Below are 22124 nucleotides of genomic sequence, written 5' to 3' on the forward strand. Positions count from 1 at the left end.
TAAAAGGAGAACCCATCTAAGCTGTTTCTAGATTTCAGACCCAAAGAAACTGTGAGATAATAAGTATGAATTGTTCAAAGCTGTTAAGTTTGTGGAAAATTGTTACAGAACAATGGAAAACTAATATAGTGAGATAATAGTAGCCCAGGCAAGAGACTGTGTGATCCTGAGCTGAAGTGGGAGACACAGGAATAAAAAAAAGACAGGCAAGTCACATTCTGGATGTAGAAATAACTGACCTTAACATTAAGTGGCTAATGAATGCTAAGTAGGATCTATGTCAGAAGGGACTCCAAGGTTTCAAGCCTTCATGACAGAGAGAATAATGGTTCCACTATCCAAAAAGACAAACCAGATATATATATCAATGCCATAGTGCTCACTTTCAAAGCCTTCTATACCATGGTTTCTTAGACAATGACCTTCATGTCGGAGATCTGTGTTACGTCCAGTCAGAGGAATTCGAAAATTCTAAACCCAGGTACTGAGATTTCAAGTCAGTTTCTCTTTAGGCCTTATTTTGGACACACTGAAACTAGTAATTGTCTGGACAGACCTTCCTGTGTGTCCTGTGGGGGCCTGCACAGGTCACTGTCACTGTCCCAAGATCTCTGTCCTCATTCCAATGTCACATCTTCCTTCCCATCATGAACCAGGTCCTATTAGCTCAGAGAAGATTTCTGTTTTGTTTTATGGGGAGAAGTTAATTTAGATGTAATGAGCCCTGGCAGAACCTTCCCACGAATGGCTGCAACTAGGAATCCAGAGTGTCAGAGAGAAGGATCAGAGTAGAAAGCAAGGCAGAAAAGTCAGACAAATAGGACGCAGTGATTGAAACTGTGAGGTAATCAAAAGAAAATGTTATGAGAAAGCTGAAACCAAAGCTCTGTGGAATATCTTTACTAAAAAGTTAGAAAATAGAGAGTTAGCTTTTTTAACTTTCTCCATTTTTAATTGTACAAAGCCAAAAGATTGCAATGTCACAGTACATAAAAGTGTAGAAAGTATTAAGGAAAAATACTGTCAAAAGCTGAAAAGGGGGGACATAGGGATGGATTTTGAAGCAGATAAGAACACAAGGGTGGTTAAAAATATTTAATCTGGCTGAGCCCAGTGGTTCACACCTGTAATCCCAGCACTTTGGGAGGCTGAGGCAGGTGGATTGCCTGGGTTTAGGAGTTCACTACCAGCCTGCGCAACACGGTGAAACCCCATCTCTACTAAAATACAAAAAATTAGCCGGGTGTGGCGGCATGTACCCGTAGTCCCAGCTCCTCAGGAGGCTGAGGCAGAAGAATTGCTTGAACCCAGGATGTGGAGGTTGCAGTGAGCTGAGATTGTGCCACTGCACTCCAGCCTGGGTGACAGAGGGAGACTCCATCTCAAAAAAAAAATGTTAATCCTTGTATTGGACACTGGGGAGGTCACTGGTGACTTCTAACAAGTTTTCAAGGATTTTAAGAGTTCTTGAGATGGGGAATGGAGGCTACGTTTTCAGAAGATCAATAGAAATGGGAAAAGAGAGTCCTTATCCTGAGAGAGGAACCAAGGTCAAAGAAAGGAATAGCAAATGAAGAACACACTAAACCACAAGTTGTCTTTCTTATGTCATTTACTCCCAACCCTATAAGGTGGCTATATAAGCCCCATTATAAGAATGAAGGCACCAAATCTCCAAAAGTTGGTTTGTCCAGAGTCATAGACCTAGAACATGGCAGAGCCAGGCCAAGAACCCAGGACCATTTGGATTTTAAGCTTCTGTCATATTGGTCTCCCCACATCAATCTCCTGAAAGGTGAACCCAAACACCAATTACATGGGGAAGCAGAAATATCAGAAATGAGTCTGATCTAATAAATAAAAATATAATCAGAGAAATAAAAACAAGCATATGCCTCCTTTTATTGAGAGAGGATAAGAGAAGAAATATTGGGTGGCAACTAAGGTGGATGATCCTATGCCAAGATTAATGTTCATAATAGGTCACAACTATTTAGTGCAGCACTCACTATATGCCAGGTGCAGTTCTAAGCTCTTTACACACATTAACCCATTAAATCCTCATTATTAACCCTTTGTTATAAGGACCTAGAATCACTATCTTAAAGAAGAAGAAACTGATGTTCAAACAGTTCAGGCCAACTTTCCCAGAGTTATACAGGTAGCAATGGCAGACTCTTAACCACTTGCTGTATAGCCTAGTGAGAGACAAAATCATAATTTAAATCCAAATTTGTATTTCTCCAAAGCTCATGTTCTGTCTACTGTGTGACCAGAATTCCAGACCAGATAGAGACAGAATTTAAAAAAAAAAAAAAAAAAAAAAAAAAAAAAAAGTCTTTCTAGAACCTCTTAACCTCGTAGAAAAACACGTGTGGCCGCCCATTCAATAGATGTCATTAGATGTCATTAGCAGAAGTAGAAAACCTGTCATGTGGTCTTAAGAAAGCTCAGTATCTAATTTAAGACCTTCTCAGCAGGAGCAAAGGGTTAAGCTTTTGCCCTTTGCCTGAGTTGTCAACTAGAGTATCACAGAAAGCATAATTCAACACCTTTTGCACTGAGGAAAGGAATCAACATAGGATTAAAATTTAAGCCTGGGTTGAAGATGGTAAGCAACTTGGAGTGATAAGTCCTGGGTGGCCAGAGTGCATTGAGCACATGGTAAGGTCAATTGTCATGTACAGGTAAGTGCCAGAAATAGAGGAGGGCTGGGACTAGAAATAGAGAGACAGCATTGTGGGGAAAAATAATAGCACAGGTAGAATCAGCAGCAATTCTGAAACAAAACAGCAGATGCCAGGTGCTGAATAACTATCACGTTTGTCTTTAAGGCCCAGTGATTGCTGCACTGGTCCTAAGGATGTTTATTCTTTGAGTGTACAAGGGAGCAGCCAGTATCTGGACATGACTAGCCTGGAGGTCGAAAGGGTCTCACAGGTGAACAATTGATGAGGTGAGGTGAACAAAGACAGTGAAAAAAAAAATCAGTGCTGCCTGTACTTCCTAACAGAAACAAAAGGGAAAAAACGAGACTTTCAGTGTGAATAGAAGCAAGCACATTGCCTAAAGATCCTGGTCCTCTAACTTTAAACCTATGAAATGGCTGGGCGCGGTGGCTCACGCCTATAATCCCAGCACTTTGGGAGGCCGAGGCGGGTGGATCACGAGGTCAAGAGATCGAGACCATCCTGGTCAACATGGTGAAATCCCGTCTCTACTAAAAATACAAAAAAAAAATTAGCTGGGCATGGTGGCGTGCACCTGTAGTCCCGGCTACTCGGGAGGCTGAGGCAGGAGAATTGTTTGAACGCAGGAGGCAGAGGTTGCGGTGAGCCGAGATCGCGCCATTGTACTCCAGCCTGGGTAATAAGAGCGAAACTCCGACTCAGAAAAAAAAAAAAAAAAAAAAAACCTATGAAATAACTTAAATTTCTTTATTTAGTAATGTGATTTCTTAATCAAATGTACTTTAAAAAAAAAAAAAAAGGCAGCTCTGAAATTTAGCTTCCCAAGACCAAATAGAACAGAAAATTTGTCAACAACAGCTACAGAAATTACTGTGCCTTTCACTGGCAACTGTTCTAAATTGCAAGCACAGCCTTTGAAAGAGTACTTAAATCCTAACAAGAGTTTCCAAATAATTCATTAACTAATTTAGAATAACAATATTAACTTACGAAAAATACCTTTAGTTCTGTTTAATTGCACAATTAACATTTTTCATATGGTGAAAAAGAATAATAGCACTTTAATAATATAAGACCAAAAATTAAACATGATCTAGGTAGATTATCAACATGCCCCAAATTTACTTTACTTTGTATTAATAAGTTGTCAAATATTTTATGTGTGAGTGCTAGCAAATCTTCCAAACTCTCCGAGCCAGAACCGAACCAAGCAGAAAGGGCTCACCAATAAGTGAAATAAAAATGCAATACCTCATTCTTTCCTGTGAGCAAGGTATTTTCCAATATTATTCCTGTCTCTGGAACTAGCACTTTCACTCGGTATTGGTTAATAATTCCATTTGGTTGTCGTGGTTTCTTCCAAGTAATTCTTATTTGTGTGGCTTCTACCTCTGCAAGCTGTAAATCAAACACTGCCCCGGGAACTAAAGAAAGAAAAGAATAAAGGGGGAATTGAAAAATACATTTTCAAGTGAAAAAGTGCCTAAATTCTTAGCTCATAATTTAAGATATATAAACAATTCTATAGAAAATAGACGAGGCCGGGAGTGGTGGTTCATGCCTGTAATCCTAGCACTTTGGGAGGCCAAGGTGGGCAGATCACGTGAGATCAGAAGTTTGAGACCAGCCTGACCAACATAGAAATCCCATCTCTACTAAAAATACAAAAATTAGCCAAGCATGGTGGTGTGTCCCTGTAATCCCAGCTACTTGAGAGGCTGAGGCAGGAGAATTGCTTGAACCCAGGAGGTGGAGGTTGCAGTGAGTGGAGATAGCACCACTGCACTCCAGCCTGGGAGAATGGGAGAAAGAGTGAGACTCCATCTCAAAAAAAAAAAGGAGAGAGAGAGAGAAAGAAAATAGACAAAAACAATTTGTTTTACTAAAAATTAAATATGTCTTTAAATACATGGGATATTTAAATTTATAAACATTCTCAAAATGTAAATAAGGAACACAATAATGAATAATTTTCCAAAATAAAAGTCATAACATTTGGTTGAAACAAGTTAATTAATAAAAATAATTTCCTTGAGAATCTGCCTATTTGGAGATGATTAATGCCCAATTGAAATCTTGATGGTTTCATAAAAATTATAACAACAGATTGAAAAATAATATCCTGAAGACTCTGAATGCAATGAAATGTAGTTGGTAAGTTAAATTAGACTGTGTTTTAATTTATTACATGAAATTGTTTGAAGAGTTGATTTTTTCTGATATTTTTAAAATAATCATGTTATTTTCAAATTTCAGGTGCCCTCACTCATTCCAATGGTAAAGAGAAATGGGAACAAACTAACAATTGGTTTAAAATAAAGCACCAAGAATTTAAAGAAACATCTAGCTATAAAGTCACCAAGAGTGACATCTAGGGAACTTCCTAGTTTCACAGGAGTAATGGGCCAAAAATAAACATGCCCTGGCCTTTTGACCATTTTTATTTATAGTTCAATGTGTGTTCATGAATAGCTAATTCATCCCTCCAGTCCCTACTTTCCTTATCTATAAAATGAGTGTAATTATAGCTTTCCTCTTACTCTACAGGTTGCTATAAGGAAGAAAAAGTTCAAGAAAATTTCAAAAATTTCCAAAACTTTTAAGAAAGAGAAAATGACATAAAATTATGATCTCTTATGATCAGATTGTTGTTAGACTTTAAATTAATTTCCCTAAGCTATCTGGCAATGGTATAGGTTTGGCAAATTCTAATTAGAAGATAGACATATAGTCTTAACAGAAAAGAAAACTGACCTCCTTCCTTTTTAAGACAAAAGAAAGGAATTGAAAAATAATTTTAAAACTCCTATATATGTCATTTATAACGAGCAAACATAATTATGCTTAAGTTGGCTTTATAGTAAACTATAACTGTATGAAGTTTTCATCCAATAGATTAGCGTTTCCTTTGTCTTCGTGAAGTAACCTGTAAAGACTCTCTATATATTGTGACAATTGTTGAGTCATTCATTCATCATTCAACACAGTGAGCATTCTTCATATGATCACTGTTCTAGACAATTGAGGACAGAGAAAGAAATTAAAACAGCTAAAACCTTTGCACAGGTCACCTCTTCTATGAGTTTTCTTTCATTAAAATATATTGTACCTAGAGTTAATGTTTGTATTATCATATTTACCAATATGCATTTTTCAAGGGTGGAGAAACTTTCCAATTAATTGTGTGGTGTAAAATAGCATGACTATTTAAATAGCAAAGCTCCCATTCCATCTTTCTTTAAAATTTTATTTTACAGTCTCTATGCAGACAAAATATTAATCTGAATTGCATAATGTAAGTCACAGAAGAGATCTGGCATTTTTTCCATTTAATTTGAACTGCTGTAGAATCTGAACTGAAAAAAAAAACAGCTTAATGACTACACTGATCATACGAATCAGGCAACTAAACCCTGCCTATTGAAAAATAAGTGAGATGATCAGTTCAAGTCAATATAACATATTAATATGTTAGATATCAAATATTATGCAGGACAGTAGAGCAATATATATATATTACTGTCTTTTGTTTTCTAGTAAAACCCAAGAGTAGTAGCAGACACTATTTATCTTTTAAGTAGAATATATTTTTCAATATAACTTAGTAAGTATTGTCCCATGATACTTAATGCCAAAAATTACAATCCAGGTAGAGATTAAGTTGTTCTATATTACCTTAAAAATGTATCTCAAACTTGCATAAAGATAGTGACTATAAACTTATCTTTTATTCCTCATTTATAAAAAGCTTGGGGGATAAAGGAAATGGAGTAGACAGCATTATGTCTTGTCTTTAAAAAGATACTTTGTCTGTTAGGCCACAAATTCTTATGAGGAAACTAGAGAAGACTCCTTTAATATTGATACAAAATTAACTAAAGAAAATCAAACACACAAGGTAATCATATGATTCAGCATCAGTTTTGAAGGTGTTGTCCACAGGGACTACCTAAGAGTCATTCTCAACTCAATACATTTACAAATTTTACTAATAAATGAGAAATGTTAGACATTTGGTTAAAAAAATCCCATATTTTCTTTACCTCAATGTCATTTGTTTCCAACTTCAAAATTAATGCTCAATGGTGAATTTTCTAGATAATGCCAAAATAATTTTAATTTTGAAGGTGTTACATACATGGACTACCTAAGAATCACTCTCGGGTTTAAATTTTACTAATACTTTAGAAACCTAGTAGCATATGATTTATTAAAATATATTCCAAATGGTTTGAGGTGTTCAAATGAAAAACTATGAGAAGAAATAAAATAGAGACAAACAGCATTGAGGTAAAAGAAATACATTAAGATCATTTTTGCCATTATCTAGCAAATTAAACTTTCTTCAGAAGTACATTTTGAAAGCCTATATTAAAAATTAAAGCCATTGCAAATCCTGAAAACACAAAGTTGGCAGGTTCTCGGTGATTTTCTTACAAAGATTTTACTACTATTTGCAGAGATTAACAAGTTCAAATCACTCAGGACAAATGTCTTCACTCCTATGTCTTTTAAGAGAGAGTAAACAAGAGTCTCGGAAATTTGTCTGCTTTTAAGAAATTGTCATGCTAAACCACCCTGACAGAAAAGTTATTAGACAATATTGAAGCATTAAAGTTTGCTTTCTTTTTTTTTTACCCTTCACACAAATTAGAAGAATGCCTATGTTGCATCCATCAGCATTATCTGATTTTGGAATAGGCAATTCTATGATATTTTATAGCCTTGGAGATTATTATCTTTTTTTTCCAAAATCATCTATTTTCATGCCTATGTAGAAATCTACTCATCAAAATATTAAGGGACATATAGATGCCTTAGGAAATATATAAGATAACTGCTAAAACAATAGGATGCTGATTTTCTTTCAAAGTAGACTATCGACCATAACATCCCTAGTGGTAATGAAATCAACTCCACTGTAATGTAATAGCACAAAACATTCTCCATAAGAGGTCAATGTAACATTCTCCTATGAGTATCCAAAGATTTATAAGAGCACCGATTGTTTTAAAAGGTAATTTAAAAGAAGCAAGCTAGTCCTAATTATTTTTAAGTAGACAATAGACTGCTTTTAAATATGGAGAGGAAAATAAATTAAGTAACTTTAATTAGAATACTAAGAACCCTGTTGTATTAATAAATTAAAAGGATAATCTAAAATTAAGAAACCATTTTTTAATTGAAAGTAGATAGTTCTAATGGTTATTAGTTTGTTCTTATATAGTTTAAAGATCCATTTATTTCAAAGTTTTAAATAGTGGAATCAGGAATAAGTAGTGGTATCAGAAGCAGAAAGCTACATTTACTGCATTTGCCAGAGTGTTCCATTGAAGCAGCTCCTGAGGCTGAACTATCCCGAGGACTTCATGGACGAAGGCTGACATGAGGATATAAGAACCATGCCAACCCTGCCTTTGGTGGAGCCCACTAGTTGCCAGGAGACCCCTCTAAGAGCCACCAGGGTGTGGTCTATAGAGGCAGTGGCTCAGGAAGATAAAAGAATGAAACTCAAGAAAAATTGCCTTTTATACAGGGCAAATGGAGTCATCTACTTGAAATGATTTGGTGTGAAAAACAGGCCTTGTGAAATATATTGAACAATGACCATAAAATTCTACTTCTGTGGATAAAAAATGTAGAAATTAAGGCAAATAAAATTTAAAATATATCCAAGACAAATAACATGGCATTGTACATGGCATATGCATTGTCTATTTCTCTATTTTTGTCAAATGCCATAGTCCAATAATGATGACAATAAAAAATTTATTTATTGAGTTGTGGATTCTATTTAGAAGCCCCAAAGTCAGCTGGTCTTGAAAGAGGACAAAATTTCAGGATTTATTTAATTGTACAACAAGAATAGAAATCAGTGGGTACATTGAGTTGGTTGAGAAAACTCTATTAAGACCAAAATCAAGGACTCTGCTTTATTTGAAAGTATCCATAAATCTTCTTAGCTTCCTAGGAAATGTTTAAGAGCAGTTTTTATGGGGAAGATGGAAGAAAATTTAAGATTTAAGGGAGAAGCTATACAATGCTAAGGTTCTTCTGATAGAAACAAAATGGTAAAATTTTAATACAAAAAATATTTTCCTTATGAGTATGTATAACTTTGTTATATGTATACTGAAACTATATATATCTTAGAATTTTCATCTGAAATAGATAAAACATAACATTTATGTTCTTCCAACAAAATATCAATGGTTGTCTCTTTAAAGGGGAGAAGTACAAAATTTCCTAATACTTACTGCCCTCTAATGGTCAAATACTTGAATGATGAATGTATGACCAGCATGTCTCCATGTGTGTGTGTGTGTGTGTGTGTGTGTGTGTGTGTGTGTGTGTGTGTGTACAGATGTGTATATTTCATTTATAAGTTACTGTATGTTAGCTACCACACAAATGAGGGCTGGAAACTTTTCCAAATGTTAATGTGTTATAAGTAGTTACTGTTAATTTTTGTCCATAATTACAATCCCTAAGTAGAAATGAAGACATTTAGCAAGTTCAGTGTAGGCCAGAAAAATATGTTGTGAAACAGTATGGAAACTTTTTTTTTTAAAGTATAGTTCACCTAAAACAATGATATTTAATGAATACATATAAGGAAGTTTATTGAAGAAAAATACTATTTTCATAATTTCAGTACATGCTGGTAAATCTGTATCATGCATCCACTCAGAATCTTCACTCGCTTAAAATACCGTTTTGATTATAAACATATTTTGTTGTAAGCATTGGGAATATAGGAATTCCTCTGAATAATAGTTTGTGAGAAAAATATAGATTCCACATTAAAAAATGTAGTTAAACAATACTAAATGTGTTTATCTTACAACTTCTTGAGGTTATGCTAAATTTTATTGTGAATCTCTAACAGGCCAATACTATATATGATATTTCCTAACCTTGCCTGATCTTGGGTCCCTATTATTATGAAGCATGCTATGAGTTTAATGTTCTGGAGAACACATGTTCAGAATGAATTAGGTAGTAATTTAATAAGGAAATAACATGATTTAAGTAAATATAAAACAAACTGTTTCTAATATCATGTTTTACTATTTAATGACGTTCATAAGCATACCAAAAATATTTCATTCATTCCCTATGTTCTTACCATCTGGTGGAGTGAATACTGAAAGATTTGACTTGGGTCCAATCCCTGCACTGGTTTCAGCCGCAATATAGATGTCATACATTGTAAATGGTGTTAGGTTAGTGAATGCATACTTAAGGTCTTTTGTGGTGTTATCCAAAATGCGACCTAGAAAAGTAGAAGATACCTATGGATTATTTTTTATCAAGCATGCAATAATTTTCATATTTAAGTACAGAACCAAGACAACAATTCAAGTGTTAAGTTGTGCACTAAAATTTGTTATTATAATATCAAAACTAGATATATTTTAAACATGTGGCTTAGTAGTACATTGATATCAATTTAAAGAAAATAAATGAAAGAACATGAAAATGTTCCAGTGCTTAAAATTATTTTTATTTAATCATAGAGCCCTTTTGAATTACCATGTTATTTTTGACATATTGAAAGGGGATACATCAAATTTTGTCAATTTCAAAAGCGACCAGATTTCATACTCAAATTTATTCAATTAAAATGCTAAATAATGTCATTATCTTCTTAAGAGGATATTTTTAGGAAATATTTCTAGTTTAGCTTCTGAACAAAATTCCTTAGTCTGTCACCACAATTCTTTAAATCTTCAACTTTGCTTTGAATGTCTCCTTTACCTTCTTGCTCTAACTGCAAACTGGCTCTTTCCTAAGAACGCTGCTTTTGTTCCCCTACAGCCACCTCAAATGGTGGCAGTCTATTTTTGCCACACAGCTCTCAAGTAACCAGGCCTTTCAGTGTGGTAGGTGTTGTCCTTGCACCTCATTGCTCCATTTTATTCACTAATCTCCCTCCCTCCTTATAAAAGCCCATAGCTTTAAACTCTATGTTACCAATGACATCCACTAGCCCTCATAGCTGTAATCTACTAACCCAAGGGTCATTTACTCCCATGGTTTAGCTTTTGGTTCAAGGCTACCATCTTAATTTGTGCTGATTTTAATATCCTGAGAGATAACCCTTAAATTACTTAGATATTTCCTTAAATAATCTAGTTTTCTAAAATTTCAGCCACTCCCTCAAGATCATAGCTTAACATTACTAACACCAATTACTGCATATCATTAAGAATGTCAGTTTCATGCACCTTTTTATAACCACTTTTTCCTACGTCCTTTACATTTCCTCTAGAATCCTAAACTGATAATTCTTTAAATTCACTGAAATCAACAATCCATTTATTTAATCACCTATTTTATTTTTGTTTTATTTGACCCCTCACCACTTGATTTCCACTCTTTATCCAGCTTTGGTGTTAATTTCAATTATAATCACTGCCTTACACAGGCCTCCAATCCCTTGCCCTTCTCTTCTTGAAGGGAGCTGGAGAACCTCACAAAACCATTAACTGATATCACTTTATTTGTAGCCAAACCTCAAATGAGCCCTACCTGGTGCCTGGAATCTTACTCAACTTACATAGTCAATGGTCCAATCACTCTACTCTTCTGGATGATTTTTTTACACTTACTCTTCTCTGCTCAGACCTCTAATATCTTCTGCCCTATCTTCACTCCCAGCTAATGGTCTTGCTTCCCATTACACTAAAAAAAGTAAACCAATTAGAAAATATTTGCCACAGGCTCCCACCAACACAACTATATATTTACCAGCAACTATACCCATATACTCTGCCTTGTAATGTATAAGAACAAATTATGGACAAATTATCTGTTACTGTGGACAAATTATCTGTATTCTTATTTCAAACCAATCGCTACATTGGAGCAAAAGATCTCACCTTCTGCTTACACAGACACCTTTCCTGTAATTCTCCTTTTTCCTACATCATTAACATTTTCCTTATTTTCCTCATTTCCATCAGCAAACAAACATGCTTTATATGTTCTTACTGAAAAGAAACCTGTTGACTCCACTTATCCCCACCCTTACTCTCTGTTCACTGTTTGCTTTGCAGCTAAGCTCAAACGAGTTTCTACAGCCACTGTTCCAGCAATCTTCTCCCATTTACTCTTAAACTAATTCAGTTAGGTATTTACCCTACATGCTCCACTATACTGGAAGCATGTGATCACTCCCATGTTGCTAAATGTAATCGTTGCTAAATGCCTCTCACTTGATTTATCAGCCAACCTCACAAATGAAAGAGTACCTCAGATAAATACTGAACAATAATATCGATAGAAAAGATGTAGCTGTGTATCCATGTCTGTTTCTGTGTACTGGATGGGTGAGTGGAGGCAATTATCTTTTTCAGGAAGTAAAAAAAAAACTCAGAATTTTAAGAGCATGAGTTACTTAGGGATGAAAGGCAAAGGTTACTCATGATGGTGATGAGTGATTAATACCACAGAAATTGCAAAATAAAATAGTTGGAACTTTGTATCTTTTTTGATGCTCCCAAATAAATGATACTATGTGGCTTTATGTCATTTAATCATTGTTAGAATTAAATTTCTTTCATAGAACCATAGGATCTCAATCAGGAGAGAATCTTAGACTTTACATAATTCACATAAATATTATATTAGACTTTACATAAAATATTATATTATTATTATATTACATAATAATATAATATTTGAACCTCTCAAAATGTCTCTGAAAAGTGGATGCCCAGGTCTTGCTTCCTTACAAAGATGGAGAACTTGCCACTTCATAACACTGCCCAAAAATTTTAATACATTTTCTTTTTTAAAGCAGTTTTAGGTACACAGCAAAATAGAGCAGAAGACACAGAGATTTTCCATGTTATTATTAGACAGCTGTTTATAATTATTTTTAAAAAATGGGTTCCTAGCAGTGAATAGAAATCTGATTTAAAAGTCCATTGTTCTTGATGAATGTAAGCCAAGGTCTTGTTCAAATATTTGAAGATATGTATCTCCACTAACACTTGTCTTGAGGAGCTATCACTAGTTTTTTCATGTGCTTCACATGAAATGTGGAACATGAATAGTGTTTTGTCATTCTTATCCTCATTTATGATTTTAAATTAAAAAATCAAAGGACCTCACCTTCCTTATGACTTTCCTTTTGTTTGCTTCAATCTTGGGGTCTTTTAAAAAGAGTCTGATATTTTTAAAAAGAGTTTGATATTGGTAACATATTTTATGATTCTTACTCCAAAAGGCAAACATAAAACCAATTAAGACTTACCTGAAGGTCCATATAGTTCAACTCTATAACTAAATTTCCCTGTTACTATAGTTGGTGGGTCCCATAAAATTGAAAAGGACTTTCCTGTGATGTTGCCTGTTACACAGTTTTGTGGTGGTCCTTCAGGTACTAAAATGAGTATAGAAAATAAATACATAATATATTTAAAATGAAAGAGCAACATATTAAATACACATAATAAAACACAAAGTCAGAGAAAGAAAATAAAATACCACACTTAAAAGCAGAGTTTTTTAACTTAAAAAAGAAAAAAATGGAATATAATTGAAACTCGTGAATAACACATGCTGGATTATCAGATAAATTTATTTGTAACAATTACTGATTTTATTTAATGCTCTATATTATTGCACTGTGCAAGTTTCACGCTACTATTCATTGTAATATATTTATTGTCAAGTTACATTGTCCTGAAACATTTAATACCTGCATTTATATATATACATATATATATTGCAACAAAGACTGGATATCTGGCTTGATAAACACCTTCTCTCTTATTAACGCAGGTAGAAGTTTCAAGAAAATAGCCCTCAAAGATTGACAATAATTTTTACTTTTTGTATCAATATTTGTATTTTGTTCTAAGAAGAAATTTATAACCTACAGTTGGAGGATTCAAATGTAGTATGGTAACATATAAAAATAATAATGACATTTTAAACTACTCAGTTTTTCATAGAAGTTTATTCTTTCTTTATTTGAAATAAAACAATTCCAAATATTTTTCAAAACAAAATTATTGTCTACCAAATTTCACCTTGTATGACCCTCATGAAATTATTTTTTTATTGTATAAGGAGTATGGAAGAAGAAAATGATATAATTCAAAGATGATATTTAAATTAACAAAACACTTCAAACTTATATGAAATGAAAAATGAAGCAAACAGCTATGTTTTTAGAAAAAAACATGCTTTAGTGAAATTACCCTATCAATAATTTTCAATAACTTCAGAAATTAGCAATTACAACCTAATGCCTGATATTATGTTATGATATATCTAATATCAGTTATGTATCATGCATATAATACATACCTATGTATAATGAGACTATATCAATATCCATGAAATTTTATAAATATATCAAATATATAAATAAATACATATATTTACATGAATATTGATATAGTACCATAATTAAATATATGAATACCTTACCAGAAAATATGTTCTCATAAAATTTAGTAGTAATAATAATATCTAATTATTCTCATTTAATTTTAACACTGCCACCATAAGGAAGATACTATTACTGTCTCTATTTTTCAGATGACGAAACCGTAGTGCAAATAGGATATAAATCGGTATATATTTTAGCTACTGCTTGTATCTGATACTGAAATGTTAATCACATGCTCGTTCTGCTACTGCAGGTATCTTCGCTTTTGATAATGGCAATAACAGTGAGAGAAGGGTGTAGACAATTATCAATGATTTAGAACAGCAAAGATGATTACAAAAAATTGCTGAGATTATAAATGATATAAGCTTGTATTAGGATCATGGTCAGTAGCTCAAGAATTGTTTCTTTCAAATCTTCTTTCTCCTTTTAAATACTTATTTGTACTATAATATAAAAGAGTATAGAAATTTGAAGGAACCCCAGATGGGATGCCTATGGTATATTATTAAGGAAAAAAGTTACTGAAAGGTAAGGAAGATTAAAAATAAATATCTATATGAATAAAATAAAACATTATTCTCTAAATAATTTAAATCTTTTTATATACAAAAAGTGAACCATACCTGATTCTGGTGTTCTGACAATCGTACTATCAATATAACCTGCTTCAGTTGTAATTGCTGAAACTTCAAAAAGATACGTCGTATAAGGTCTCAAGTGTGTCACTACAAAACTGATAGGCTCTTTCCACACAGAGCTGATCTTATTCTGTGCCATCATGCTTGATGAATACGTGGTACGCAATGGAGGTGTAACTCTACCAAGAGTTGGAGAAGGGCTGGCTGTACTCCATAAAAAAGATTCACTATTCTCCTAGTAAGTAAAATAATATCAATGAAGAAATTATGTTGTATTTCTTGGTGAACATGAGAATGAGAATATATCATTCATTTCTTTTTCTTTTATGCTATATATACACATATAATATGCAAGTTATGGACAAATTGGCTAGATATTAATTGTACCCATTATGTCTGCAGTTTTAGAAGAGAATGTATTTATCATATTCCTTGTACCTTAGTCTTTATGAATAGAATTTCAAGTAGCTTAAAATAAAGGTAAAACTATAGCAAAATTATTTGTAAGAATTTTTAAGCTACTTGTTAACAGTGCAAGAGCCAAAGAGCTGAAATAATTTTACTTTTGTGAATGTTCAAGTATATGCCACTTTCTTACTGTTAATGATCATTTTTTCTCATAAGTACTCTAAAGTACTAACATGCCACTAGCTCACGTGTTAGGTGTGTGTATGTGTTAGAAATATATCCTAATTTAAAAAATATTTTTAGACTTTTATAAAGTATTTACAACAAAAATAACTGTGACAGTTTTTCCATTAATAACAATGCAAAGATTGCAAAGATGATTTTAGGAAAAGCATTATGCTTATCATATAATAAATTATGATGCTTATTATGTAGTAAAGCATTACTATTATGAGGTTTATTATCAATGACCAGAGTAATAACAAATTCTTTACCAAAGATATGTACAACAAAAACAATCTACCTCCGCAAATTTGACCTCGACTATTACCCTACATGTACTCTTCCCTGCTGCCACGTGGAAGTAAAATATTTTCTCCAATTATATCTTATACTTTTCCACCTCAGGGCTTTGCAAAGTCTCCTCCACCTGGAATGCCCCCATCACACTATCTCTCTCTGTCCCTGCTCCATGGTGTATCACAAATGCTACTCCTTTTATGAAGTCTTTTTAGAACTCCCTAATGATTTTAATCTCTCACTCTTGAATTCTCAAACCTTTCCTATATTCTACCTGAATAAGGCCAATTGTGTATAGCATAATACTGTAAGTAATCAAATAATTAATAAAACTTTGTGTATAACATGATACCGTAAGTAATCAAATAACTAATAAAAATTGAGTAAAAATGCAGTATCTAGATGCTAGAAGTGTGAAAATACGTTTATCTAAGATTTTCAAGACATAGAAAGTGTTGTGTGATACTTACATTGCATTCTGGAAATTTCCCAGTCAAAATGTCCTCTACTCTGATGGAGACATCTTTCACTACTATTCCACTCCTGGCATGCTTGACACTAATCTTGAAGCTGGTAATTTTGCCATTTGGTTGCCGAGGTAAATACCAAATCAGGTTTACTGCTGAAGAGTTGTAGGCCTCAACTGTGAGATTCACCACTTTTCCTGGAGCTGGGGAAGAGAAGGATTGAGAAGGAAAAAATCTCGTTATAAAACTTAGAATTGCATTTATATAATTTCACGGTATATGAAATTAAATATACAATACACTGCATAAAATCTATTAGTGTAAGACTTTTATAAATATATTTAATTGACCTTTGCCTAAAATGAAAAACTGGAGTTGGGGCAAATCAACTTTATTTTAGGATAACTGGGCTAATACATGCATTGATGAAATACTTCAAATAAATATGAAAAAAAATTCAATCGATAGTTGTTTGTGAGTATACAAAAAAGTTGGGATAAGTTTTTTATTTCCTCAAATATTTTGGAATAAAGCTGTTTCATTAGATGTGAAAAAAGTAGCAAATTGAATCAACTGTCTAACCATTTTCACCAAAAAGCACATTTCTGGAATGTTTATAAATGCCTAGGGCCTAATATCAAGTGATACCCTCCAACTGATTGTTATTATTGTATTTAAAATTTTTAAAACCCTCAAAATCAACTTTCTTCAGAATTTCATTATGCTTTTCTATCTTATTGATTATATAGAGTAATAACAATAATAATCTGAGTTCTGTTTTAGTTGGCATGAAACCAATACGAAGCTCAAATTAGAAGAAATTATGGCCATTAACTTCATGGTAATGTATGTAAAACTGATCGAGTAAAACACCAAGATCCTTCAGAATAAAAAATGAATGCGAAAAGTCACTTTTGAAAGAAATCAATACAAAACAAAACATCGGAGATAAAAAAATAAGTGATAATAAAGATGCCTAATATTAAGATGCCAAATAACTAGCATTTCAGTTTACACTATACAGAAAAATGCTAAAATATAATTTATAAATAATAGTCACATAAATTACAAAGATCTTTGGGAGGAGGTCTATATATCAGTAGTATAAGGTAGGAATTAAGGGAGTTCAGGACACTGCATTCTAATAAAAATAAAACAAAATGCAACTATTATTGGGAATAATGTTGGATGGGATGTTAGCAATGAGGGTGAGATTCAAAATACACTTTGATAATTGTGCTGGTAAGATTTACTGATAGATTAGATGTGTACTGCGAGAGAAAAGAGCCACAGGTGACATGAAGATTTTTCCTCTATGCCACCGGAAGAACGGAGGTATCTTAAATTGGTTTGGTAATGACTAAATGTTATGGAATAATATAATAACCATTAAAATCTATGTTTCCAAAAGTCTATTTCATAACATGCTTATGACTTAATGTTAAAAGGAAAAGGCAGGATATAAACTTGCATACATAGCACAAGCTTATTTTTGTTAATGTGTAGTCTCATAGATATATATTAATGGGGGAAATAGACCAGCCAGAAATGCACGAAAATGATAAAAGAGTTTTTCATAAGTCTATGGATAATTTTCATTTTTTTTTATTCTTGTTTTTTCAAAGTTTTGTAAGATAACATTTACTACTCTTATAACCAGAAAGCATAATACATATTTCAATGAATAAATTAGCTATACCAAAGAACTCTAAAACTAATCGAGTGGTCATACTATGAGAATTGTATGTATTTTAGTGTCAGTTTATACACACACACACACACACACACACACACACACATATTTTTTTTTTACGAAGTCTCACTCTGTCGCCAGGCTGGAGTGCCATGGCACAATCTTGGCTGACTGCAACCTCTGTCTCCAGTTTTAAGTGATTATCCTGCCTCAGCCTCCCAAGTAGCTGGGACTACAGGTGCATGCCACCACACCCAGCTAACTTTTGAATTTTTAGTAGAGACGAGTTTTCACCATGTTGTTCAGGATGGTCTCGATCTCTTGACCTGGTGATCCGCCCACTTCGGCCTCCCAAAGTTCTGGGATTACAGGCCTGAGCCACTGCACCCAGCCTATATTCTTATTTATTTTAAATGACAAAAACTCATGACTAGGTCAATTTAAAATAAATGACAGGAAAATTACCACTTTCTGCAGTTTGGAAGAGAAATGGATCACTAAACACTCCGATACCAGCACTGTTTTCAGCAGCAACCTAGAACAAACCAAAAGGATTGTGTTCAAATGTTTTATTCCCTGAAAAAAGAGAATCTAAAATTTAAAAAACAACTTTGACTTACCCATAAGATAAATGCCAAAGATACTTTTTTAATACTCGCATGAAACAAGGTAAATATGGAGCTATCCATATAATTAATATATAAAGTATTATTGTCAAAATTTTATAGATGAGAAAACTGGTGGAGAGAGGTCAAATATCTTGCCCAAAGTCACAAAGGAATAAATGGTAAAACAAGAATCCAGTCACACTTGGGTTTATTTCAAAAGCTCAGTCTTTCTCTACTATATCCACTACATAAAAGATGCTACAGTTATTTCTGTAACAAATGCAAGAGACTACGTATACAGTACCTTAATTTAGAGTTCACAATCTAATCAGGCAAATAAATACTCAAAAAACTGTTTTAAAAATAAGTATATTTAATTAATAATTTAAACTAAAAATTCTAGAATTTTAAAGATAAAAAAATTTGATTTCAATAATCTCTTTCAATAGATTAGAACAGACGGAGAAAGTGTCATAAATGAAATTAAGACTCAAGCTTTTGTAAATGCCATGACTGGAATCATAACTTGGCTTAACTGTAGCTCCACCAATTCCCAGATAAGTAGCTTCAAGCAATTTACTTAACTGTTGTAAGTAACATTTTTCTTGTCTTTAAAATGGGAATAGTAATGTATCTATGTTATAGGATTATGCTGAGGAGTAAATGAAATAGCATATGTAAAATACTCAACAGGATTTTCCCCATAGCATGACTTATACTGAAGATATCAAATGTACCATGCCAAATACCCTTTGGAATTCTGCAATAGCTAACATTTATTTGAACAGAGTAAAGGTCACACAACGATTTATAAAATGTGGGATGAAACAGAGACTAAGGGCTTCCCAATAGACCTTTAATAACAGAATTCAAAGGAATAAAGATTCAAGCTCCATAAAAATAGATCTAAACAGAACTAGGCTGACTAAATCACCTTCCTATCAGCAATAGTTTCTTATAGCACATTAAAAATTTTTAATTATCCCCAATAGCATATATTGACATATTAATAATCTGAGTATGTGCATGTTGACACAAAATACCTATATTATATGATACTCAGATGTCAGAAAAAGGTTGCCTATTCTTTAAGCTATATTTTCTTCATAAAATAGTCATCAATAGTCTATTTTGACTTCTACATGGGTCAGAATTTGTTTCTTTCTTTTCTCACTGTGGGAACCATACTATTAGTATTTGCTTTCTAGTTCTGATCATGTTCTTAATTCTTCAAATAGGCATAGTTCCAGTAAGGAAAAACTTCCTGGCAAAATCTCTCCCAATATTTCTTATCCTCTAGGAAGAACATCTCAGTCATATAAGATCTCATATTTACACAGGTTTTGTATATTTTCTTCTCCATATTTAATTATTTTCAAGGCCTAAAGAAGATATTAATGTTATGTTGAGGGAGGATCCGGAAGATATTTGTATTCTTTATCATCCCTTGGAAATGTCATAGATATCCCTTAACTGGAAGCATTTTCCTATGGCCTAACTAATTTAGCCCTGCTTTTTATAAGCTCATCTTTCTGTAGTATTCAAAGAAGATGATGTTAAATTTTGCATATTAATTACATAAAGGACTAAACATTTTTATAAATGCAAAAGACATAGTAAATGTCCAAGAACTATTTGTTGAAAGTAACTAATTGAGTTCATGATTCTTAGCAAAAGTGGCTCTTTAGAAATGTTCAAACCAATATCCAAAATGACAACAACAGATATGTATATACGACAAGGTTGGAAGAAAAATCAAAAGTTAACTACAAGTTTAATTTAAAGATTAAATATTTTCACTTATAAAGGCAAAACTGTTTAATTTAAACAATTTATTTTTGAAAAAAGTCACTAAGCTAAAGTTTTCAAAATAATTGACCAAGTTGTCTATTTCATAAAGTATCAAAGATAATTTATAAAGACACTCTATAAAGTACAATGTGCAGAGATAGCAAAAATTGTTTTTAAAAGCTTTAGCTTAGTGACTTTTTCAGAAAATAAATTAAGTTTAAATTAAGTAATTTAGCCTTTATGAGTTTTGTAAGTAAAAATATTCTACTTTTTTATTAAACTTAAAGTTTTTTTCAATATTTTTCTCCCAACCCTGTTAGTCATATGATTATCGCAACAGATGTAGAAAAAGCATTTGATAAAATCCAATATCCTTTCATGATAAAAACCCTCAACAAACTAGGCATCAAAGGAACATATGTCAAAATAATAAGAGCCATAATATGACAAACCCACAGCCAACATGATACTGAATTGAGAAAGGTGAAAGCATTCCCCCTAAGAAATAGAACAAAAGTAGGATGTTTACCGTCAGTACTCCTATTCAACACAGTACTGGAAGGCCTATCCAGAGCAATCAAGCAAGAGAAAGAAATAAAACGCATCCAAATTGAAAAACACGAAGCCATACTATCCTTGCTCACTGATGACATAATTGTATATCTAGAAAACCCTAAAGACTATTTCAAAATAATAGACTTGATAAACAACTTCCAGTGAAGTTTCGGGATATAAATTCAGTGTACAAAAATAACTAGCATTTCTATACACCAATAATATTCAGACTGAGAATGAAATCAAGAATTAAATCTATTTACAATAGCCACACACAAAAAATAAAAGATCTAGGAATACATTTTACCAAGGAGGTGAAAATCTCTACAGAGAGAACTACAAAACACTCATGAAATAAACTATAGATGACACAAACAAATGGAAAAACATCCCATGATCATGGATTGGAAGAATTAACACACCATACCACCCAAAGAAGTCTACAGATTCAACACAATTCTTATGAAATTACCAATGTCATTTTTCTCAGAATTAGAACAGCAATACTAAAGTTCATATGAAACCAAAAAAGAGCCCAATTATAAGAGCAATCCTAAGCAAAAGAACAAATCTGGAGCCATCACATTATCTGACTTCAAATTATACTGCAAAGCTATAGTAACTAAAATAGCACAATACTGGTACAAAAATACACATATACATTAATGGAAGAGAATAGAGAACCCAGAAATAAAACCACATACGTATAACCAACTGATCTTCGATAAAGTTGACAAAAATAAAAAATGAGGAAAGGATATCTGTTCAATAAATGGTGCTGGGGAAACTGGCTGGCCATATCCAAAAGAATAAAACTGGATCCCTATATCTCACCACACACAAAAATTAATTCATGCTGGATTAAGGACTTAAATATAAAACTGGAAACTATAAAAATCCTAGAAGAAAAACTAGGTGAATCTCTTCTGGACATTGGACTAGACAATTTATGACTGAGACATCAAAAGCAAATGCAACAAAAACTAAAATAGACTTAAATGGGACTTAATTAAATTAAAAAGCTTCTGCGCAGCAAAGGAAATAATTAACGGAGTAAATAGAGAATCTACAGAATGGGAGAAAATATGTGCAAATTATGCCTTCAACAAAGGATAGATATCCAGAATCTATAAGGAATGCAAACAATACAACAAAGAGAAAAATCCCATTAAAAAGTGGGCAAAAAACATAAACACACATTTCTCAAAAGAAGACATACAAGTGGTCAATAAGTATATTAAAAATGCTCAACATTAAGAATTATCAAAGAAATGTAAATTAAAACCACAATGAGACATCATTTTATACCAGTCAGAATGGCTATTATCAAAAAGTCAAAAAA

General features: G+C 32.8%; 1 protein-coding gene across 1 annotated transcript in view; it reads right to left on the reverse strand.

Annotated features, from left to right (window-relative positions):
- Positions 1-22124, reverse strand: part of PTPRQ (protein tyrosine phosphatase receptor type Q) — a 214004-nt gene that overhangs the window by 188918 nt on the left and 2962 nt on the right. Inside the window, exons 4-9 of the mRNA XM_064376936.1 lie at positions 18294-18363; positions 16139-16338; positions 14727-14976; positions 12955-13083; positions 9820-9966; positions 3942-4114 (exon numbers count right to left, since the gene is read on the reverse strand). Of these exons, the coding sequence (XP_064233006.1) occupies positions 3942-4114; positions 9820-9966; positions 12955-13083; positions 14727-14976; positions 16139-16338; positions 18294-18363 (969 nt within the window). The remainder of the gene's footprint in view (positions 1-3941; positions 4115-9819; positions 9967-12954; positions 13084-14726; positions 14977-16138; positions 16339-18293; positions 18364-22124) is intronic.

Source organism: Aotus nancymaae, unplaced genomic scaffold (assembly GCF_030222135.1).
Source record: "Aotus nancymaae isolate 86718 unplaced genomic scaffold, 86718_ANA_hifiasm-v0.15.2.pri h1tg000016l, whole genome shotgun sequence".
Lineage (NCBI taxonomy): Eukaryota > Metazoa > Chordata > Mammalia > Primates > Aotidae > Aotus > Aotus nancymaae.